This window comes from Poecilia reticulata, linkage group LG8, assembly GCF_000633615.1.
Source record: "Poecilia reticulata strain Guanapo linkage group LG8, Guppy_female_1.0+MT, whole genome shotgun sequence".
Classification (NCBI taxonomy): domain Eukaryota; kingdom Metazoa; phylum Chordata; class Actinopteri; order Cyprinodontiformes; family Poeciliidae; genus Poecilia; species Poecilia reticulata.
In genome coordinates this window covers 13,789,819-13,814,472 of record NC_024338.1, presented here as the reverse complement: position 1 = coordinate 13,814,472, position 24,654 = coordinate 13,789,819, and the positions used below count along the sequence as shown (strand labels likewise).

Here is a 24,654-nt window from a genome sequence, read left to right as displayed (position 1 = left end):
CTTTTAGCTCAAAGGTTACAATCAGCAGACGAAAAAATTGAAGGGAATACTGCGAAATGTATTACTCTATAAAGAGGTGGCATGAGAAAATAACCCCATCTGAGTAAATAGTAACTATTCTTCTGATTTCAGATGCCATTAGAGTCTGAGTTTCCGTGGCGCGCCTATTGGGTGCTCTGTTTTTCGTGTGCATGCATTTAGGGTAAATTTACAGTGATATTTATGGTTGTGCTCGTTTTTTGTTTCAAATGTTTGCGCTTTGCAGCGACCATGGGCAACCACCTTCTGACAAACCCGGTGTTACAGACCCGCTCTGGTACTTCACCCTACAACACTCTGCTGGCTGAAAGCTTCACCCCGCCCTCACCTGGAGTCTTCAACTCCACAGGTTAGCTCCTCATGAACACCTCAGTCTGTGTGGACAGTCTTGACAGCACAATATGAGCTCAACTGGCCGTCGTTCTTGCTGTCAGTAGTTTGACATAGTAGATGCACACTCGCTGCTGTTGAGGGTTTATGTGTGTGTGTGTGTGTGGGAGCCTTCTCTTTGTATGTGTGTGTGTGTGTGCTTTCTCTTTCCCCAGACTATGTAGCTGTCAGACGGATTCACTAGGCTGAGCAGAACAGAGCCAAACAGTGCCTACAGCCTAACCAGCCATCTGGTCAGATCTTGAATCTTCACGAGAACAGCCACAAATTGATTAGAAGTTTAGCTACAGCTGTGACTGCCAGCTTTTTTTTTTTCCAGGAAGGTTTTCCTGTTCCCAAGCAGCAAAAATAGTTGGCTAAAATCACGGTGTCCACAGAAAGGGATCAGATCAGTTCTGTGGGGAGAGGGGGGGAGGGGGACGACGGTCCATCTGGACGACGGTCGGTCATATGTGTGCTCATCATGGGAGCTGCTCTCCTCTTTTTGGATGCCTTTAGTCAAATGTGCAGATATTTACAATGTTAAAAGAAAGCTGTGACTCGGTGCTGCCGGTTCATGGCTTAGTTTGCAACCGCTGTGCATCACTCCTGGTGGTGTAATGTGAAAGTTTGAGGAGGAGCTCCTGTTAAATATTTTAGGGCCTCTCTGTACAATGTATCAAGCCTGATAGCCACAGGCCTCGCAGCCAAGTCATTTTCTGAAAAAGAGTGGTAGGGAGCGTAGTGAGCACTTCATTAGAATGTTTAATTACCCACGCCGCCACCAAAGAAGACCGTTGATTAAAGTCAAAGTACGCCATTAAAATTTAAGTATGAACACACTTTATACTTTCCAGCCAACTGTGGCTTTTCCTTTGCTGTGAAGAAATCATAGTTTTTTGTTTTTTTTTCCCTTATGGGCTATAGTTCATGAAATAATTATCACTGCAAAAAAAAAAACATTTTTTTTCAGGTAAATTATGTACCACTGTATATTTTACTAACAGTTTTCAAGGATGTAGGAATTGGTGGGTTCAAGGTTACCAGAACCCAACTGGGTGCTTGGATGTATGGTGACAAAAGTAGCTACAAGAGTTGTAGTTGTTGTTCCTGAGATCAAAAAAGATCATATTTTTTTGGAAAATAAAAATAACACAGCTCTTAACCATAAAATTTGTTGTATTAAATCATATTTTTGCAGTATTTTCAGGAGGTTCTCATAATTTTTTAGAAAAAGGTTTCTGGTAGCCCTGTAAGCAGTTTTACTCTGTAAATACCCCTGAAATGTGTATATTGTTCATGGGGACCAGATGATGAATAGCTAACCGAAGGTTATTATTTACCTATTATTATTTCACAGGTGGACTTAGTTGAGGTTGGAGGCAATTGATGGCAGTGGATTTTATTCAGGAACAACAGAGCAAACTGCACAGATTAGAAATGCACAACACACTTCTCTGGTATGAAAAAAATTCACGGCACAGTTGCTACATTTTCAGTTAGCCCTGAGCTTCACCTCCCCAGTTAATCTAACTTCAATAAAGGCCTTGAATGTGTGTGTGAAACTGTTGGTTAGAGTTAGCAAGAAGCATTTTGTTACAGTGTATTGCAATGCTTTTCCTGCCTGCCTTCCCTCCAGTCTGTCACTCAGCACTCTGCTTCTCTTGTAGAAATTGAGGCGGTTTGGGAGCCAGAGGTCATTTCTTTTCTGCTGAAGAACTTAGACACTTGTAAAAAGTTGGAAATGAAGGTGTTATTGTTTTATTCAATGCTCTTTTCAGCACAAAGCCAGTGGTGGGTGTCTAAAGTCTAAATATGCAGAGGACTGTTCAAACACAGCCCTAAGCAGAGTCAGGAAAAGACGTTGAGCTTAATGTTTTATTCTTCCAAGTAAACACAGAAAATTAGGGATCTGCCTTCTTTTAAGCTTGAAACGTGTTAGAATAGGTAACAGTAAACCATGAAAATTTAAGCGTCATGGTGATGAGGCATATGGGATACAAGCCCATTTAATCCCTTGTGTGTGTGTGTCTTCTCCAACTTATCCGAACAGAAATATGCGAAAGCGACACAGCAGGTGTTGTTATATTTGTTAAAAGTTGGGAATATTCAGACAATGAAGTAAACAGACTGTAGTGCATTCGTGCCATCAGTTGTTTCACTTCTCTTAGATTCAAAACTGTCCTTTCTGTTTTATCCAAGAGAGTCTCTCACTCATTTTGTCTGTTCGCTCCACATGCTTTTCTTTGGGATGTGTAGGAACTTTCCGTGACCCAAGTAAGTATAATTAATATTTCCCTGATTCTGTTTTTTTTATGCGTTTATCTGAAATGTCACCATAAAAAAATAATGCTAAATCTGTTTGCCTGTTTTGGATGCAGAGAGTACACTTTCTAAGCCCCGGGACCCTTGTGGAATGGAGACCCTTCCGCTAAATGGTAACTTCAACAACAGCTACTCCATGCGAAGTGGCCCAGCAGGCGGAGGTGGCGGCAGCTGTGACTTTCTTAGCGGTAGCGGCGGAGACACTCCCCCGCCCATTTTCAACCCTCGTAGTTCAGAAACCCTGGGAGGCGGAGGCACCCGGCGAAACCTCTCTGACGCCGCAGCCTTTGAGAAAATGATCATCTCCGAGCTTGTCCATAACAACCTGCGAGGCGGCGTAGGCGGGAGCCCTGGAGGAGCCGGAACTGACGCGGGGGACAGAACGTATGCTAGTCTGGTCAGGGGACATCCTCACTGCGGAGTGGGTCGGGGAACAACCGCGGGCGTACCAGAGCCATCCATCAGCATGGACGAGGACGATGAGTTTCTGAGTGATGGACGGCAAAGAACACCTCAGGACGTAGAGCTGCTTTACAAAGCTCTGGAAGAACCCCTGCTGTTGCAGCGCGCCCAATCGGTCCTCTACCAGAGCGATCCAGAGGAGTCGGAGAGCTACACGGCCGACCTTACAGAGAGCCTCGGCAACAGCGGTCAGAGTGGTGGTGGGCAGGGAGACAATCGAGCACCAGACTCACCTGCCCACGACTCCCTGTACACCAGCATCACCAACCTGCGGGACTCTCCCTACCCCGACAGCAGTCCAGAGCCGCTGGAGGTCGTGCCGCGTTCAGCTCAGCCGCCTGAAGAGCTGTACTACAGCTCTGGGAGGCCTGCTCTCGGTTCTCGTGGTGCCCCCATGCAGACCTTCTATCAGGCCCCACCTCAAAGACCCAGCGGGGAGGGACTCCAGGCTCAGGAGCCCGCCCACACTGAGGGAGACGGACAGATGCAACTGGTCACCAGCCTGTGACTGGAGCCTGAAGGAGGCGGCTGGAAACTGTCATAAGGACCAGAGCCTCCTTTGAGCGCTCTCTTTCTCATGTGTCTCCACTCTCTGCTTATTTGGTTGCCTTTATTTCTCTTGACTTTTATTTATCTTACATATGAGAAAACTGACTGAGCTTCTGGGGGAGTCACAGCTGACTCTGCTGATGCAGCCTTTGTCGTCAACTCTCCCCCATCGTCTGGATATGAGCGATGGGTGTTTTTCATCAGAGCTTTTGATACCTCTGTGCGACCCCAGTTTTTGGTACCCTAAGGCCAAGTCCAGCACTCTGAATGTACCAATCCACTCCCCCCGTTACCTTTGGATATTTCAAAACTTTCAAACTTTGTTAAAAGAAATGTATGTGTTCAGACCCGCCTCAGGAGATGAGGATATTGTTTTATATTTTGTCTCATTTCCTTTTCTTACCATCTTTAGATCTTTTTTTTTAAGTCATCATTTGATAGGGGTAGTTAGCTGTGCAGACAGGGAATATTGTACACTATTATTACCTAAAATGTCTCACAGAAAGCTCTTCATTGTTGCCAAAAATATATTTTATTGAGCCAGAACAGAAACTAGAACATTTACAAAGCAAATACACACACACTTGTTCTCTCTCTCTTTTTCTCTCTTTCTCTCTCTCTGTCACACACACACACACACACTCACGCATCCTGAAGTGCTTGTTTCTGAACATCAAGGAAAAAAAAAAAAAAAGCAAAGACAATACTCTATTTAAGTAAAAGGGAGCAAAAGCTTTTGTTCCAAGCAGGCAGTGGGAGCTGATTCAGTGTAGTTGCCTTCATTTAGTCTCGCTGTGAATCACAAGTGTACAGAAGGGGAGTACAGGTGGAGACAGAGACTGAGGAGGTGCTGTATCATCCATCCAGAGCTGGAGAGCCTTCACCCATAAGACTGGGCGGCGCTCTCCGCTGTCCTCTGTTTGTTTGCTTTTTAGGCCTTTGAAACGTTAAATGACTGCCTTGCTGTTGTTTGAAGAGAGTATTCAGTTTCTAAATCCCGGGGCCGCGAGTGCACATTGCTGCCCCACTCCCCTTGTACTTTGCTGTTAGAGCCTAGAGTGAAACGGACTTTCTGTGTGTTCTTGTGGCAAACAGGACTGCAGACGTCAGAGACACACCGACCGACAGTTGGTATAACCGTGTACATAGAAAACCACACATGAATCTACTTTATTCCTATTATGTAAATACAGACACCAGATGATCAAAAGCAACAAAAATAATAAATACTATGGAAATTACTTCTTGTACTACAACAAATTGTTGAAGGAAAAATAATAAAAATGCTTTGTGACCTGGATGAAACACTCTATCTATCTCTCTCCCCCCGGACCGTAATCTCTCACTCTTTTCTTTTTTTTTTCCTTGTTTTTTTTTGCCATGAAATTCCTTATCGATTCAACGGAGAGAGAAAATCAGACGAAAAGGCGAGAGTGATTAGAATGTGATGATTTATTTATTTATTTTTTTTATTTTATATCTAAAAGGGAAACAAAAAACATTTTCTGGCACAATTTGTTTGTGCGATTAAAATCCATCCCATGTTAATTTTTAACCTTTTGACATTTTATAGGTTGAATTTCCAAAAGCAGTGGGGAGATAGTGCTGTGGGGCAAGCGAGATAGATGTGGTCAAATGTCATTCTGTGCCTCACCAGCACGTTGAAGCGTTGCGGGCTGACCAGCTGCGTCCATTAAGCGGTTCAGTTTTGCTCTTGTATTATTTGGAAGATTTAACCAGACGAGATACTTTTAACTTGGGTTTTAGCATGTAAAATAATGACATTTGTTTTGCTGTCAGAGAATATTGCATTTTGCTGTTTCTTAAAGATAGTTTCAGCATTACTCCAGAGCCTTATGTGACAACTCATTATTTCCCAGTGAGCATGTGTCCGTGTGCATGTAAGTGTGAATGTAACTCTGTGTGCTGTGTCAGATTTTTCTTTAGTTTTTTTCTAAGTGTGAGACTGTATCGCGCACACAACTTCAACAGGCTTTTTTTTTTTTTCCCCGTGACAAGAATCGAATGCAAATCACACAAGGCGAGATACTCATCTGTGAAAGTTGCCGTTACTCCTCCTCCACCTCAGACGAATATTGTTCTTACAGTATGTGGTCATGAGTGAGGAGGACGGGAAGAGTCAGAGTGCCTAGAGAGACGGGAGGTACGGCTAGAAGATGAAAATAACAAACAAAATTGACTTGATTGGGGGGAATGTTTCTAATATGCCACCCGATGTGAAGCAAAATTAGCCATCAAATGATAAATGCTTCAAAGGGTTCCTGTCAATCGTTAAAATCCATTTGACCTTTTAAAAATGTCTGCCTTCTTTTATGTTGTTTTTTTTTTCAGAAGTGTACATATGTTTTGGATTTTCTGTTTCTACTGACTTATTCGCTATGTTCTTTTTTTAAACTATATCCTTTCAAACTTGCAGCAAGTAAAAAAAAGAAAAAAAAGCATGTGGTGCGATGACACAATTTGAAGAGAAGACAGACGCGTCTACCACAGTGTGACATTTGGCTGGGACCTCAGTGTCCCACTTCTAAAGAGAACCCAAAGGACAGCTTTTAGCTGCGGCTCCTGGGGCTGAAAGAGAGAGAGGGGTTAAAGACAGATAAAGACAAGGGATTACAAGGATTTACTATTATTTCTTCAGGTTATTCTAATTACTCACCTAAGTACCATTGTACTGGCTGCGGAGGAAAATGAAGCTAAAAAAAGGAGCCACCGGTACCATCACTTGAGCTGTAGGGGGAATGTCTGCGGTACTCGTTTGATTAAACATGACCTGGATATGCAACTGAACTTGTGAACTCTCAGTGATTACAGGTTTTAAAAATTAGAAGATCTGCTCTTGTGGTCTGGTTTGCCACGGTGATGGACTGCTGAAGTGGAGATCCTGTGGCACAGAAATGAAGACCACTGAATGTATTTTATTTTTATTTTTTTTTGAGTGCAGGACTGGAGCAAGAACAAGTTATTCCACAGCAGTAGTAGTAGCAATTGTAAACAAAAGATAGCCATCATTACCTTAATCCCTCTTTTTCTCATTGCAACCATCTTTCATTTTGCTGTATTTGATGCTGATCTCAGCAGAGAAACACTGCACTGATGACCCCCAACCAGCCCCTCAAAGGAAAGTAGGAATTTGTATCACCTTGGGTCTGCTTACGCTAATTCTTGCTGCTCCTCTTCTTTTCCTGTTAAACTCATCTGCATTTTAATATCTATCTCGATAGACTGCATTAGAACAGCACCTCTTTGTGAGTGTTAATTTGTTTTGTTGAAAGCTTTGTTTATCCCAGATTAATATTTCAATAAACAGAGGAGGGCGGCGCTCCGGTAAATGATAGTGATTATGCCGCAGAAGGTGTGCAGCCCACGCTGTTGGACGGACTCTGGTAGTGTCTCACGCAATGGGAGTTACGCTGCCGTTCATAAGCCTCCAAACCTCTGATTACAATAATAACTCTGTGGGTGCTAATTTACCACAGAGAATTCACCGTTCTCCATCCTCTTGTTTTTGGTCTTTGTTTGCAGATGTCTAATACATTTCCCATTCAAAGCTAATGTCAAAGTTAACACGTGTGCTCTAATAGTTAGAACTGTAGTATCCCAGGCTGTTGACACAGAGATTTCCAAGTGCTGCGGCTAAGCAGAGACAGCCGGGGGATTGATTTGTCTTTAATTAGATGGGGATTTCACCAGGGCTGTACTGTGTGCGCACACAGCTGACCCTTCTCCACATAGACACTACCGTCTGCCTGGCCTAAGCAAAGACAAACCAGGGACAACATCAGAATGCTGTCAAAATAAACTAAAGTGTAAAGGGAAGGGAAGTGCCTGTATATGCACTTGGCCTCCTAATGACACAACAGTCTCAGCAGATAGAAACATTTAATTAGAATATTGTAGTTTGCTGACAAACCAGAGGTCTTACCAGACGCAAACATATTATTCGTCTGGTACATTTCTGGTTAAAATGTGTTTGCTTGTCCTTAAGTGAAGTAGCTCAGGCTGGGTAGAGTAGTCAGAAACTGTTCTCAAGTAAGAGTAGTATTACTTCAACTACTGAGGTATAAAGAAAACATGTTGCAGTAAAACTGCTCCTAGAAGTCCATTTGTTTCAACATGTTACTAATGTTGATGTAACTAAATGGAACCAGGTACCACCCACCTTTGGTTTGCATTTAGTTTTCCCGCAATAATATGTTGTTTTGGTCATAATAAAAGTTATTTTTAAGCTAAAACTACACATCTGATGGTCGTACAGGAAGTGAGAATACAATCAAAGACAACAGCTGCAGTCAAAAAATCCCGTTCATTGATTTTACTGTGGGAAACAAAAAATAAAAGGCTGCAGCTAATTGTTAAATATTTAAAGAGAGATGTCACTGAAGCATCCCATGGATGTCAGCTGATGATTTTTACCATTACTGATAAATATTAAAACACTTGGCAAAACAATGAAGAAATGTTATGCTCACAAACAACACCCAATGTCCCTTTGAGTGTTTGGCTGGTTGCTCTCCTTAATATTTGTATTATGCTATACTTTATCATTTTCTTTGTTGCCATTTAGAAGCCACATATCGATTCAACATATTCATGTTGTAAAGTTCTTGTTTACCAAAGGGGCGAAAAAATCTGTTTAAAACAATGAAAATATGTCATCATTCATTCGTGTGACTCTGTGGCGATAGAAAAGTGGGTTATGAAATCACCCAGCTGCTTTGAAAAAACAATTGAAAGATTAATAGTTACCTATTTATATTTCACATTCTCAAGACATAACTGGTTCTAAAATATAATATTTTCTCTTAAGTTGTTTTAGGAATAAAATAATCAAGCTGACGTGTCTGATATGCAGATAATTCGCCACATCAAATTGTAACTAAGAGAATACGAGGTAGATATTGTTTGGTCACTTACATGACTTCTTAAAAATATTGGAAAACAAATCCACTGCCACACGATAAAATTAATTTCAGAAGAGTTTGTGTATCTTTCCCCTTTGTTTTTCAAAAACAAATATAAACTGGTAATTTTCTCATTGATTTCTGGCTACATTAAATGTCAACAGAAATGTTAACATTGTTACCAACAATAGATTGGAGACAGAGTCTAATCTTTGCCGTGCAGCGTGGCACAAGCTCAGCTGGTGGCTTCTGAGTCGTTTTATGAGCCCAGTTTATCACGCAAAGGTCAAAACTAGATCAAACATGCTTTTTCCAGATTTATAAATAAAATATATTTCATCCACTAAAACTACTTTTATAAACTGAAGTGGGAAAAGTTCTGGGTCTGGATTTTATAGTGTAATGTTTACAAAAATAGAGCAGCAGCATATTAGATATATAGATGCCATTTCCTTAAATTTGTGCTGTCAAGGAAACAGAATGTCTTAAAATATTTTATGGAAAAGGTCTGAAAGCTTTTTTTTTTGAGTCAGTTACATTGATTTTTTTTTTAAACATTTCTTTTTTTCCAGTTTAACCTTCAACGCTTTCTGTTCTCACTGGAATATTTTCCCTTTTTGTGAAGCCAGTAATTACTCACCTTGATAAAGTTTCCTTCTGAAATCACATTTTTTGGTGTTAAGAAGATATTTCATGCCTGCCAAACTGTGTTACCTTTAGCTTCTTTGTTGTTTTTTTTTCAAAGAACGTGAACACTGATGTTTGTGTTGAGAAAAGTTGCTATTAAATAATCAATTTTACAATCTAAAATTGGTTCTTTGTCAAGTGATCAGAAATGACTGGAAATTCAAATCCGCCCCGAGGCTCAAGCTGCACTTGAGTCACAAAAACAAAGACTTGAGACTAAACTTGTGGTGTGAAGACTTGATTGGAACTGGAGGTCTAAGTCTCATGAAAAGATTCATGCAATCAGGGGTTCACAGTCAGCCATTAGGTGTGCATCATTTGATTTAATGACTATTATTCTCCCTTCTGAGTTAGTGCATGATTTACAGATGACTGCTTGTCAATATTGCACACAGAAAGTATGGTTTGTTGCCACTGAGTTTATCTGTTTTTACCGTCAAGCAGGAAGTAAGACGCAGTAAATAAGCTCTGACACAGATGTGCCTGCTCTCTTGTTTAAGGACTTGTTTGATTCATTCAGCAGGTGTCATGAGCTATTAAATAGTTGCAAACCCTCTAATTTCATGATGATGATAATGATATGTCTCCCAGACAGAATTATAATCCTCCAGATTGTTTCTAAGCAAAATATGAATAATTTCTTGAGGTCCGCTAGCATTTCAGTCAGGTCTTCTTGTTCCCGTGCTTCATACTTTTTACTCCTGCACCCACCAATGTGTCCTGATAATGATATTTACGTTCTCCTCGTTTTGTTCTGTTTTTATCGCATACATAGTAATTTTAATTGTTGCTGCGCTTACTTTTGGGACAGTGCCCCCCCTCCCCTCCGCCCCCTCACTAAACTCCCTCCTTTTCAGCTTGTTCTTTCAGCGTTTGCTATTTCCAGACACATTTCTAAAATTATTTTGCTCCTTTTTTTTTTTTTTTTGGAAAAGCCCTGTTCTTTAGCCAAACACATTCAAGAGGTACAGTAAGGATTTGAAGTTAATCATTTAAATTTATGATTAACAGAAACTCTTGCCATGTGTGATGCGATTCAGGAATGTTAATTTTACTCGTTTGATTTGAGACCTGACTTGGACTAACAGCAAACGATTTGAAGGCTGAGTTTGACTTGGGAGAGCGTCTCTGTTGCACACGCAACAGTTTTGATCATCTGCGTTAAGATGACATTTTTTTTCATTCTTGAATAATTCAAAGAGCTTCATTAGGGGACTCGGTGAACAAACAATCATCCCTCTGAAAATGTTCAGATGCAACAATGGACTGATTATTTGTATGCAGTGCTGTGACAAAGTATTTGCCCTTACATCTTTCTTTTGTTTGACTTTTGTAAAATTAGCATTTCTCAGATCACTAAACACATTTTAAAAGCAGACTAAGAAAACCATGGTAAATACAAAAAGTACTATTGAAATGAAACTGTCATTTCCAATGAGAAAAAAAAGCCTTTGACACCATCTTGGTTCTGTGTTAGAAAATAATTGCGTCCCTTGTGAAATCATGAATTACTTGTGATCAGCTAGACTGTGGTTAGCTACACCTTGGTTGATCGTTGTCTGAGCTGTAATATCAAGAACTCCCCTAACTAGAACCACATTACCCCGCCCCAATCCAAAGACGCTTCAGAACATTGCAGAACCAAATTACACCAAGAGCACAATAACGACTATTTCAGGATATCAAAGAAGAATCCAGAACGACATCTGAAGCCCTGCAGACCTCAGGGTGTTCGAGATCCAGCAATAAGAAAGAGACGGGGCAAAATCTACATTCATAAGGAGATTTTCAAGACCGAAACTACTGCTGACCAAAAATAACAAAAAGCCCTCTCATATATTTCCCCTCCAAAATGATTGTTATGAGGCCCAATAACTTTAGTATAACATTACATGGACTAAAGAGACGTGGTGGAGCATTTAGGAAGTTTAAATTGATGGATAACGAGCAGTAGTTCAGAAGGAGAGCATCATACCAACTCCTAAACTTGGTGGTGGTAGTGTGAAGGTCTGACTTTTCTTTGAGTCCTGGATGATATGCTGTAATCGATGGAAGCCTGAATTCTCCCAGAAAATCCTGGAGCAAGACCGTTCAGGCAGCAGCTAGTCATAACAAGACTCACGAACCCGTTGGGTTATGCAGCAGAACTTTGATCCGAAGCTCACCTGCTGACCCAAATGTCTCCAGAATGAAACAAAGATTTTGGAGTGGCCTAGACAAACTCTAACCTTTAAACAGCATTTTCACATTCAAAAAGTATTCAGTTCAGCTGAATTGCAAGTGGGCCATGTTTTCTCCACAGTAATGCAAAAAAGCGTTGCTAGTTAACACAAATGCTTACAGGTGTTTCCACCAAGGTCCATTATTAGATTTAAGGAACAATTGCTGCTAAGGGATTGATTCCCTTAATTTCTTTATTTTTTTTTTCCTTTCAGCTTTTTGTATGTACTCAGAGTATATTTATGCAATATTTAAATGCATGTTAAATTTAGATATGACGTTGAAAAAAAAATTGTTCTCAACATTGTGTAACTTAGAAATATCAGTGAAAATCCTTCTACATGAACACTGTAAAGATCTGGGTCAGAAAATAGCTGACTAAAAAGGTTTAAACAGGATTTTCACTTGTCAGTGATAATTATTCCTGTCATCGGGCATAATTATCTGTTTTTTACACTTTGCTTTCAGAATCTGTTAATTGGGAACGGATGTCGCCGGAGTTGAAGGCATAAATTCATGCTTGTATTATATCTGGTCAGTATTAAATATGCAGGTAACGCTTAAATACATAGAATAAGTTTAGTTTGTTCTCATGATGACAGAATATATGAGCACTAGGTGCAGTGGGATTCTATCGATAGCAATGTTTCTAGGACAATCTGTCGTCTTCTGTTGTGTGGGAAATTTGTGTGAATATGTACAATCATGTTAAAAAGCAAGTAAATCTTTAAATCTAAGGTTTTGCATACCAAGAAATACATTTTTTTTTTTAAAATAATCTGGTCTGGTTCAATTTATAACATTAAGTGACCATATCCTCAGTTACACAACTCATAACATATTCCATTCCACAGCAGGATGTGAGAAATCACCACACTCTTTTACTTTTCCATAAATGGGTAAGTAGCAGCCAGGTCATGCTAATCAAAAGCACTTAATTAAGTGATCATTAGAGGCCATAAGTGCCTCCATGAAAGCAATTTTGGTGGTTTGCTTTTCTAAATGACAACACAAAGTCAAAGAGGGAACATGCCACCATCGGTCTCGGAGGAAAACAAATGCTGCATCTCGTCAATAAGAGGATGATTATGAGGTAATTTCCTTCCAATCTGCGGTTGTTATTCTTTCATCAGCAACATTATTAATTAACTGGGAACAGCTGAAATACCTAATACCCGTGGACATCACAGCAAGTTGACCCTATATTTAGACTTCTAAGCAGCTTCTGTTTGAAGGTCAACTGTTACAGATCGTTAGAGTGCAAATAAAGAATAGTGGAAACTGGTGAAAAGGGAAAGGCTTTTCATTTGGGACGGAAAATAGTAGCACAGCTTGTATTTCCAAAGTTGCATTTGAACAAACTATACGAATTCTAGAAAACTGTCCAGAGAACAGAAAAAAACAAACATTTCACCAAACACAAGGCATTATACCATGGCACTTGTCTTGCCGTGTTGGCTATAATCAAACAGTCTGAATCCCTAAAGTCTCTGCAAATGTAAATGCTCTAGTCAAATTTGAGGCCATCTGCCCAGCAGCTGAGACTTAGCTGAAATTAGGTCATGCAACAGGGTAGTTATCCCAAACATGGCCACAGATCTCCCACTGAATGGCTTGGAAAGAAAACAAACAAGGTGTTGCAAATGACCCACTCAAAGTCCAGACTTTAATTAATATTCTGGAATTAGACCTTTAGAGCGCGGCGTGAACTGATTCTCAGCAACACTGAAGTACGCCAAGCTAGAATCGCTCCGCAGCCAACATGTGAGAGGCTGATCGGGTCATGATGATAATGATTTCTTCAAGTTACAGGAAATAAACAAGATCTGTATGATAATCAATCACAGGATATCAGTTATTCTTGACATTCTGCAGCACTGTTTTAGCTCTTTTTTTGTTGAATAAATAAAGTGTCAAGTCTTTACCTAGTTTTAAACGTAATATATTTAAGATCATTTTTAATATTTCCTTTTTAAACATGATTTTGAGTGTATTTCTGAATCTGTTTTCATACTACTGACCATTTCTCATTTGATCATTTCCTCCTCGCAGTCTGGGCCAAAGGGACAGTTTTCTGGGAGGGTTTCTATCATTGCAGGTCAGACCGACCTTGCGTCAGAACACAATAATAAAAAACATACACGTGACGCTTGAGGCATGTTTTTGGAGACGCTCCAACGGTGTAAAATATTTTGTGCTAATGTGGATGTAGTCGCGAGCTGACGCACCCTAATTGCTTGTGTGCTTGTTATGTGCCAGAGTGATAAAAAGGTAATAACCACCCAAAGTTATAATTAATTCTCTGCAATTCTGTATTAAAATTAACTTTAATATCCCCGCCTCACAATGCGAACCGGATTTGAAAAGTTATCTTTACACCCAGAGGTTATGTTTAATTCATTGGCCTTTTCAGCCGGCCCAAACTGCATTGTGCCGTTCGCTGGAACACCGTGGGATACGGCGTACTGAAGCCAAAGCAGCTCATTTCCTCCCTGAGTCAGCACGCCTATGAGCCACGCAGCGTGCATAGGCAGATTTGACCAAGTGGTAGGGATGAGGATTATACTCAAACAATGATCTGTGTGCAAAGCACACGCCGTAAAGTGATCATAGGCACGTAAAGAGAAGCACATTGGGGAAAATGTCAGACAGCTTTCGGCTCCTGAAGGGCAGGTTGAGCAGAGCTTTGCTTAACAAAAATAACCCTGAGTGAAAGCTATCATGGCGCTTTCAGAGCATCTCATATATGTTTGTATAGGTACACACAGACCTGTGGGGATAATTACTCTGCTGTGTTCGGCTTTCTAAAGCATCAGTCAAGGTTAATTAATCATACTGTGTGGTGTGATCCCTCATGTAATCTTTTAATAACTGCACTGTGAGTGCAGATTACTGATTTCTCATTGCAACACCATTTGTGTGCCATTTGCCAAGGTAGTGCACAGCAGCACTCTCCAGGGTAAGAATAAAAAAAATTAGGATCAGCTAGATCAGTTAGGAATGACTCATTAGATCATATGTATTGCAGCTTTCCTTCGCCCTCATCTTCGCTCTTTGATTGGAGTTCAGCTCTCACTGCATTTTATTTCTTAGCTGGACGATCGATAGCTAATTCACTAAAGTCTAAAAATTAGCTGCAACCAAATATATGTAAAAAAAAAAAAACACTGATGCAATCAAACACTTTGCCATACCACATAGTAAAGAGGAACTGTATGTTTTGCACCTATCCATGCATCAGGCCTGCCTTGTTCATGTCCTTTCCCTGACACTCCCTAGGAGACGAGGCTTGGAGGCATTGACCATTCAATCACCCTCTTTTCACCAGTGCAACTGTAGCACCTTCTTGCAAAAAATACAAAAAATATCCAACATGAGCAACAAAGCCTGCAACCCCTGCCATGCTCACTTCCTGGCATTCAAACTATCTCAAAGTAAAAAAAAGGGGTCTTTTTCAAGGTCACTGCACATTTAGGGAAGCTTAAAATAGAGTCAGACGTTGACAAACCGGGGCTCACAGCGACTGTCAGCAGATCCCAGGAGATAGAGAGGAGATGTATTAAGTTCAGCATGAGCCCTTATGTGTTTGTGTATGAATGTAATTACTACCATACATCAAGCCACAGGAGCAACCAGCCTGTGACATACAGCATTTAACACTTGAATTACCAAGTGATGTGTGGCACACTTCCAGCCCCTTTATTGGTTAGGCCTGAGCACTTTACAGTATGAGAATACAGAGACCAACCCAAACGCACTCCCTGATTGCACAGAGGGATCACACAATAGCCAATCAACTGCACTGCGATTTGGATTTTATTTATTTTATTTTATTTTTTCCTCCAACAAAAGCATGTTGTTACTTTCCCAGTGACTGATGATAGAAATCCGAAATCAGTTTGAGATTCTTCTGCAATCCGGAATAAAAACACAATTTCATTTGCATAACTCAATCAAAGCTATAAAAGGCGAATCAGTGTTGACCACGTTCCTCAGTGATTCACGCCGCGTGACTCTTTACTGCCACCTTGTGGTAAAAACTGGAGTGTAACAAAAAACGGTGAAGAACGGCGATAATCAAGCAGTGAGATCCATTAGAAAACAAATTTATTTAAGATTTGAAAGGCAAGAGATTACAGTAATAAAAGTGATAATGGATGCAACAGAACTAATTAAGATAGAATGATGCAGTTACACACAAAAAAATGCCTCACTACTTAATTAGTATAAAGTATATACATGATTCGTTGACAGGATATTTTGCACAAGAAATGTAAAACAATATTTATTAGACAAAAAAGAAAAAACATAACAGTATAAGGATTATTGTATACAGTTAGTTTGTAACTGTGACACAGAATACATACTTGCATACATACATAATTATTAACCTGGCAGATTCATATGTAAAATAATTTTATGTTCATTTAATCAAAAGATTTCTGACAGTAAAAGAGGCAGACATCCCAATAACAATGTAAAAGGAGGATCAATATTAAAATATTAATTCATGTGATTTTATAAAAATAAAATAAAAAACAGCCTGTAAAAGTGATTTGCATTTGCAATAAACTGTTACAGTAACAAAAACATTATTATGAATTTTTTGCATGACCAGATTTTTGCCTTTTTTCTGCTGGTATTTTTACAATTTACTTTTTGGTGAGGAGCTCCAAGTCTTTAAGATTGGGAGCCTCCCTGCCATCACCCTAATCTTTACCTGTTGGATTTATATCTGGAATCTGGCACTAAAATATTACTCCTTTCCTTGAGAATAAATGTGACAACCCGAATCTGCCAGGAATATATGATATTGGGTTTAACTGAAATACAATACCGACATATTTATTTTAAACATATCTTTAGTTTAGCTGTACATATTCATAATATGTTTTATATAGTGAAACATGTTTTTCTCTAGCCCTCATATGTGGTACACTCCTGACATATCCGTAGTTCACCCACTCCTTTGGCTAAGTTCAGCAGTCAAGATTTTCTTGCATGAAAATCATATAGATAATTGCCATGACAACCAGGGTAAGATACCTGAAACGGTTGTTAAGATAGTTATAATTTTCAAATCTTCCGAATATAATAGAAACAAGCACATTTAAATGCTTGAATTTGTTTTCAAGTCATTTGACACACATCTTTTGATTATTAAAGATTTTTTTGAAGACAAAAGGTGTGTGTGTTTGTGTGTGTGAAATTGATAAAATAACTGCACTTAAGCCTAAAGGTCATGTCAGGAAGTGTCTCACATAGTGACAGGGATGTTATTATTATTATTATTATTATTATTATTATTATTATTATTATTATTATTATTATTATTATTATTATTATTATTATTATTATTATACATATATAGTACGTCATATTTATCTATTATAATTAATTTGTTGTTTTTTCAGGGTGTGTTGACTCCACGTCAGCATTCTGCAAAAAAAATTAATAAACATTTAGTTAGAAAACAACAGCAAAACAAGAACATTTTAACATTAAAACGTTAATATGAGGATTTCTTGACGTACTGGTGTTGCAGAGGGTCTGCTGACTGGGTCCTGGTTGGAGCTAAGCTCGTTCACAATAGCCACGTCTTCGGAAAACCTGTTGAAATCTCCATTGGCAGCTCTGGAGATAAACACAAAATGCAACTGAGATTTGAGATGCAGCAAAAATAACAGCAACATGCGGCATTCGGCATTTTTCTAAGCAGAGATAAGAAGTTCAAAAGTTTAAACTAGTATGTGTGATACTGGCAGGGTGGAGAGAAGCACTTAAATTTCCCTCTTGGAATCTTGAGTAGCAGCAGGGCCAAATCAAGAAGAAAAACATGTGTGGCAGACTAAAAACTGGCACATGTCCTAGGTTTCTCTTTGGTCACACATTTGAAGGTGCGACAGACACGGCGAGTGGCAGCCTCACCGCTGATCTGGCAGCAGTGGTTGTTCTTCAGCGTGATGATGAGCAGCAGCCCCTCCGCCATGCAGCTCCCTGATCACGGCGAGGTAGTCGGCGATTATCATTTATCAGGCAGAAACAGAAACACAACAAGGTGTGAGAACAACAGGTCACTTTGTTTGACCACATCAAAAATGTTTCAGATTTGTTCATCGTGGTCGGCTATTTTATCTTGTTCTGCTTTTCATTCTGCTTCACACTCTGTTATTTTTTCCCTCTCACACGCAGCTAAACTTATTCCTTTGTGGCTCACTTGCGTTTCTCTGACTGTTACACTCTGAGCCACAGTGAAATAATAGTTGGACATATTTACATTGTCCAGCATTTATAGATGTTAACTGTATCTGTTCACTTAAAACATACCTCTTATTTCCTCCTCCTTTAGTTCCATTTGTTCCGCCTGGCTCCTCGTTCATGTTTCTACAGCTGACACACACAATAGCTATTTTCAGGTCAGGCTGTCAAGCTATAAATAAAGGAATCAATAATAAACACATTATGGTATTTAAAGCGCACCTGTTCATTGGGTTGTGATCGGATGGAGTGGTGGTATCAGGAGAGCCCTTGCTTCCACTACGATACAGATATTAAACATAATTTAGCAATGCATAAACGGCTGGTTCAGAAGCTGTGCAGGTAAAGCGACACATCAGTTTAAACTGAATTGCAAATGTGACTAATTTTAATAATCCATTTTGAGTTAAGTGAACCTTTTCAAGAAACGGGGATCTGAGGAGCTTTGGCATCACCTAAAGAATCGATAGCTTTTAGCAGATTAAAGTCCAGACTCCGTGATGTTTATGAGCTTACAGACACTCTCTGTCAATCCTGACAAACAAGGTAAGAAAAAAGGGGTCAACTGCAAAGGCATCAGTCTAACCTCACAGCACTTTGAAGTGCGTCTCGGTCACTTTCACCACATCCACGTGGATCTTCTCCATTCCTGTAATGTCCAGAATAAAGAAGTAAGTTCCTACCTTCGCTGATCTCCTCTGAAAGTAGTTTCCAATGTCAGCTTACCTGACATCAGCGTTGTTTTGTCCCTCTACGTCTCCTCCTGGAACCATTGGGAATCCACTTCCTTCTTGGTTTCTTAAGAGGAGTTGAAAAGCATTAACAGCTAAAATAAGTTAACCGAACTAGTAAAGAATAACTTTTGCAAGGGATGTAACTCAATTTAAAGATAAAAATTCCCTTTCTTAAGTAACTACAACTTACTGATTGTAGTATATTTCTTAAATTTAGACAAAAGTGGTGAAACATGCTAATAATAAGGCTTACCTTTGGAGACACTTGAATATCCCACCTCTGAAAAAGATCACAACATTTTGTTGATTCCTTGAGGAAATTCACCAATCAATTATTACCACTGTGTTGTAAATATATGAATGAGTGAATTCAGTTAGGACCCATCTCCTCAATTTTTAAAATCGACATTTGGTTTTTATGATCTACAGGAAAAGTCCAACTCCTACGCCTACTTGTATTTATTCTAAATGTATTTTATGCAGTGAGATCAACACAGCAGCCGTTTGGAAGTAATTTTCCCTTGACATCCAGTACAGATGGCAGCGGCGGTGATTCAAGATGGCAGTTCTCAAGGAGAATTCTAATAGAAGTGAGAATGAATTAAGGCCCGAAAGAAAAAAAAAAGGGAAGCAGCAAAGGTTTCAGTTTTCCTCACTGAAACCTGAGCATGGGCATGAAAATAAAACTTAGATCTGAAACGCTTTGATATGTTTTGTAATGTTTTGACTGTTTAGTTAAAAAAATGACATGATTTCATAATTTGACCTGAAACTTAAATGTTAATTTCTAACAGAATTTATAATTTATGGCCTTCAGGGGGCTACTACAAGTGCTACATTTGTAGTGCTAAGACAATGGCAATACTTAAAAAAATAAAGATCTTTTGTAAAAAAATAAAAAAAAACTTACTGAATTTACCGATTTAGACATGCAAAAAGGGAAATTGACTCACTCCTTATGTTTTTTCCAGCAGTAGTATGAGATTAGTCCATAGACAACAAGTAGAATCACAACAAGTAGAATCACCAGAGCTGCAGTCCCTATAGGTGACAGAAAAAAATAAGGTGAAAAATGTTGAACAGATCAAAGAAAGAAACACAAAGTCAGATGTTTGGCTTTCACTCACATGTAAGGTTGCTTTGACCCTGGGTTGGTGGCGGAGGACTCACACTAAGATTCCCCGGTGGAAATTTCTCTTCTTGAGAAGCTTAAGAAGTTGTATGTTTATAATTATTTTCCTATAGATAGCATAGTAATAGTCTTTCACATAACTTTGATGTTAATAAAAAGTATTTTTTTGGATCTCACCAGGGATGGATTTGAAATTCACACACTTTTCTCCGGCAAGTTTTTTAAGGTTTTCCTGTAGAAAAATAAACTTAATTTTGAGAGAGCTTAGGATATTTACTCCCCATTCTTAAAGACTATGGTCAAAATGAACTTACAGTAAAACGTGTACATGTAATGTTAAGATCCTGGCAGTCGTCTGTGATCACTGAATGGTTATCCATTTTCACTACTGGTGAAACAAAGTTAAACACCTGTTCGCGTAGATCAGCAGAACCGAAATTCATCTGTAAAAAAAATAAAAAATACTTTCAACTAAGTAATAAAGTAAGTCAGTAAATTTATTCATATAGCACCTGTCATAGATATAAAAGTTACAAACTGCTTCACAATGATTCAAGCCTAAAAAGTAAGTGTCCGGAACCTCAGAGTCATATTTTAATCCCTTAACTGTCATCCTCAAAAACATTACAGGTCAGTCAATGGGCCTATGAGGTCATCATAACAACTTAAGGGTTAAACTGTATCCCATAATATACAAGGAGCACAACCGGGTGTGGTTTTCACTTTCTCTTTCAAGAATTGATAAAGATTACAATATCTCTGACAAAAGAATTAATAAAGATTACAATATCTCTGACAAAAGAATTGATAAAGATTACAATATCTCTGGCAAAAGTAATATTTAAATCAGAACATGGAGTGAAATGGAGCTGAAATACACACAGACGCACCTTATCGTTTCCTTCGACCGAATATTCGCTTCCTTGTGGGCATTCATGTTCATATCTAAATCCCTCAGTAACGAGGATTTCAGAACACATTATAGTTTTTAATGTGCATTCTGTAAGAAACCAAATAAATGGTAGAGAGTTTTTATAAGTCATACAGTAAAAAACAGGAAGTAATTTACCCAGATGACGCAGTGCAATTACATCATCAAATAGACGTTAAACAAATCAAAATCAGGTTAAAAGTAGTTGTTTCTGAAGTTCTAAATCTTACCTGATGTAGTAGATATGAGTCGGAAACACACAGACAGGATTAGGACAGAGATCTTGTCAAATATTTGGGATTTCATATCTGCGCCACACGAGAACTCTTCCGCGAACCTCCACAAACAAGGAAGTGCTAAAAATTCTCTTCCTTTTTTGTTTCAGGTTATACTAGAAAATATAATAATTTTTCTATTCTTGGTCAGTTATGACAGCACAGTTTTACACAGATAGCAGATCACCAAGAAGATGAATCCCAGAAAGAACTTAGCTGAAAACTTACACTGGTATGTGTAAAGAGACGTTTTATGCCGCTATTATGACAGCACGCTGAAATAACACGGTTTCACTTCCTAATGCTCTTGCTGTTTTACACACCAGACACAAGGGGAGGCCCTTGTCATGTGGGTCAGAGATGTAGAAACAAGGTCAAAGATACAAACCCTGTAGCTCCTTACATACCTTGTTTAGCAGAACGAATTGTATATGCTTGTGACACGTTTTATCAGATAGTAGGACAAATCTAAATCAATAATGATTCAGTTGATGTTGTGTTTGTATTTCTACACCCTTCAGGGAAACGTGTGTGGTCAGTCGATATCTCTTCCAAAATTTAGGAATGGTTAACTCTTAGTACTCGTTGAGTCCAGTGTTGTTTCTTTTTTTCAGAAACACACCCACAAGTGCATGTGCTCACAGCAAAGATAGAGCAGAAGTTTCTATGGTCCAATACGCTTCACTGAGATTGCATCTTTTCTGGTCCACTGAGAAAAGACAGAAGACAATCTGTGTAACTCAGTACGGGCTTCTTTCTGTCTCCTTGACAACATGGGCTTCTTCCACTCAGTTCCTCCAGCTTTCTCTTTTACCTTCTTCTAATAATATTAATATCAAGGTCATATCAGAAACAGGCTTCCAAATGCTAATGCCAAGTGTCCGTCTTACATGGGCATAAATCATTCAAGTGATGAAGGTCAAAGAAATGTGTTCTCATTTCTTGATGATTTTATCGTCATTTAGCAAGAAAAGGTATAAAAACGATGACCACATTAGAATAGTTGTGCATGTAAGGTTAAACCATTTTGGGTCAATGTAATTTCATTTACGGGTTAGAGGGATGGTAAACTTGGTAAATCCCTTAAAGACTGTAAAATATTTCAGCATGAGGTAGAAGGTTATTTTCCAGCAGCCTTGATTTATACAAAGAGATCAAATGGAACAATTTAAATCAAAGGATGTTCATATGAGAGAGTGGCGTAGTCAAAGTCCAAACCCAAATCTAATTTAGAATCGCTAGCAACACTTGAACATTGATATCATTGAGTCAGTCTGTTTAAAGTTTGAGGAATTTTACATAGTGGGATGGACAATTATTTTTGACAAGAAAAGTTCTAGAATAACTAGAGCTTATTCTAGAGAACCAGAATTCTAGTTATTTTGGAATAACTAGAATAACTAGCTTTTCTCTACAAAAAGCTATTCTAGCTACTCTAAAAAGCTATTCTAGCTTTTCTCTAGTTATTCTAGAGAACAACTCTAGAATAATTAAAGCTTTTCTCAAGATATTTGGGAAAAGCTCTTATTAATTGACCTTTTCTCTGCAAAAATAACAGACAAAAGACCTGTTACAGAGGTTTTTTTGATGCAATTATAGCCAAAAAAAAAACCTGAGCTGTGATTGCACCAGAAGGTTAGTCCATGAAGAACTGACTTACAGGGATGAATCACAACACACACCACACTTGTCAGATTTCAGTTTTTAAAACCTTCAAAAACTCGATAGTATTTTACTTTTACTTCACAATTATGTACTACTTTGTGTTGGTCACATAAATCCCTCGTAAGATTCACTAAATTTTAGTTTAGTCTTGCTTACATAAGTAAGTAAGACTTTATATGCAAGTACTTGATGATTTGGCTTGAACATTTTGAGCCAAATGTCTCAAAGTCTCACTCCAAAATGTGGTGTTTACCACTCATCTAAAATATTGCCTCACCACAAATTGTTAAGACAGCCTAACGCTGATAAAACTAAACCCCAGACCGTAAATAAATGCAACCATGCAGCTCTCAACCGTCATTTTAGAGTTTAACCAAAAGCATTTGTGATGGAAAAGAGCCGTGCATACGGTTGCACAAACCTGACGTTGTTTTTATGTTTTTATGATTGAGGAAAAGCAAAGTTTTGCAATGCAATATTTGTCTTGAAATCTGGACATTACAGCTTCCAGCTTCCTTCTGTGAGATGTTGCGTAAAGCACTGCACCCCAAGTCTGTGTGTGGATGTGTGCATGTTTGTGAATGCAACTGGATGCATAGTGCAAAGTGCTTTGAATGGTCAGTGAGTCTACARAAGCTCTAAATAAATGAAGTTCATTTAGCACTTACACATTTTCCACTGTGTATCCATACAACTGCTGAACTTTATGTAACAAAATAGCTAAATAGCTTTCATCTCCTTCACTGATACATTTGTTTTACAACATTTGTATATAAAACCAGTGGGGTTAAATTAAACTTGGTAAGTTGGTTCATTTTATAAATCCTAGATAATGCATAACTTCATTGTAAAATTAGTAGTTTGCAGGTTGTGAGAGGTTACTGGAAGATTCCCTAAAAACATCTGAAAAAATGTTACTTGTTGCAGTCTTCTCTTTAGATTAAGATTATTAAACCAGACTAAGGAAACTGTATTACGCAAAAATTTCCAGAACTGTTCCTGCTTGCACAGTAACACTAAATGTAATTTTGTGTTTCACATTTTCCACCATCTCTCAAAACTTCAAAGTGACAAAACTGGGATTTGGAATGGTGTTTGGCAGTTGGGGAGATAAAGCTAAATGGCAACGAATGGACGTTTGTCATTCTGAGCACCAGACCAACGGAGCTCAGTGAAACGCAAATTGTGCTGGGATAGCTGCAGAACTCCAGTCTCTCCAGTTGGCTCATTAGGAAACCTAAAACCCCCGGTGTTAACAGTTTGAGATCACAAAAGGACGTCTACCCGCTGCCAGCAGAGAAAAGCATGCCAACACCAACACACACTGACATTTTTGTTCATCTGCACCCACAAAACTGAACATGTAAATCACCAAAGTTGGGCCTGTTTTAATTTCACGGGTGCTCGGGTAGAAGCTCTTGTGGACATATTGTAAATCGAGGTGTTTCTCAGAGTATTATGGCCCTGAACCCATCCGCATTTTCTGCTGTTCACAAATCTTAAAGTTCTTTCGAAACCACAGCTCCCTTATATAGAGCCTGCTTCATCTGAGCGCAGCAACTTGATCCCCCTGTGAATTTCCTATAAAAAGAAAGCTAATAAACAAAAGCGAGTCTCTTCCAAAAGCTAAATATTAAAATTTCTGACAGATGTTTGCAGCCATCTACCTGAGAGAATGTATATGAACGTTCAAACAGAAAGCTTCAGTGAGGCTTCATTAAGCTTTTACGGCTCTGTCACAGCACAGTACAGCTTGATGCACAACAGCTCCAGTTCACATGGTGCTGAGGTACACATTGTGCAACTTGGATGGCTTTTATTACTATAATCTGTTTTCCAGCTCCATCTCCTGAGAGGGATCTCTGTCAGAAAACAAAGCTCTCCGTTTGAAACATGGCCTCAAATTCAACTTCTGTTTTTATCTGTGTACTTCATCTCTCTTCTGGCTCCTCTCCCAATTTCTCTCCCACTCCACTTTGTCTTCTCTTTGCACTCTTTTCCCCGTGTGTTTCTCCTTTCTGCTCTCTTCACTATTTTCCCTCCTGACGTTCCGAGTCCCAGCACACGGCCGGGTAAAACCAGGTCC

General features: G+C 39.0%; 2 protein-coding genes across 4 annotated transcripts in view; one reads left to right on the top strand and one right to left on the bottom strand.

The window, feature by feature from the left end:
* The window catches only part of adgrl1a (adhesion G protein-coupled receptor L1a), a 103,994-nt gene extending 99,556 nt beyond the window's left edge, over positions 1-4,438 (top strand). For both annotated transcript variants that reach the window (XM_008416068.2, XM_008416067.2), the window contains 3 exons: positions 266-388; positions 2,668-2,685; positions 2,790-4,438. In XM_008416068.2, the coding sequence (XP_008414290.1) occupies positions 266-388; positions 2,668-2,685; positions 2,790-3,703 (1,055 nt within the window). In that variant the 3' untranslated portion in view covers positions 3,704-4,438. The remainder of the gene's footprint in view (positions 1-265; positions 389-2,667; positions 2,686-2,789) is intronic.
* An 11,121-nt stretch (positions 4,439-15,559) lies between these two features.
* On the bottom strand, positions 15,560-21,272 carry LOC103468774 (uncharacterized). Of its 2 annotated transcripts, XM_017306083.1 has the most exons (14): positions 20,859-21,271; positions 20,588-20,697; positions 20,012-20,140; positions 19,875-19,929; positions 19,693-19,773; positions 19,519-19,606; positions 18,819-18,845; positions 18,558-18,629; positions 18,418-18,480; positions 18,054-18,110; positions 17,901-17,963; positions 17,502-17,570; positions 17,108-17,207; positions 15,561-17,012 (listed from the first exon to the last, which is right to left on the bottom strand). In XM_017306083.1, exons 1-14 carry the CDS (start codon positions 20,932-20,934, stop codon positions 16,968-16,970), a joined length of 1,035 nt encoding a protein of 344 aa, XP_017161572.1. In that variant the 5' UTR covers positions 20,935-21,271; the 3' UTR covers positions 15,561-16,967. The 2 variants fall into 2 exon arrangements, with proteins under 2 accessions (XP_008414291.1, XP_017161572.1); XM_008416069.2 differs by lacking the exon at positions 18,054-18,110 and having other exon boundaries at positions 15,560-17,012; positions 20,859-21,272.
* Between the last annotated feature and the right edge of the window lie 3,382 nt (positions 21,273-24,654).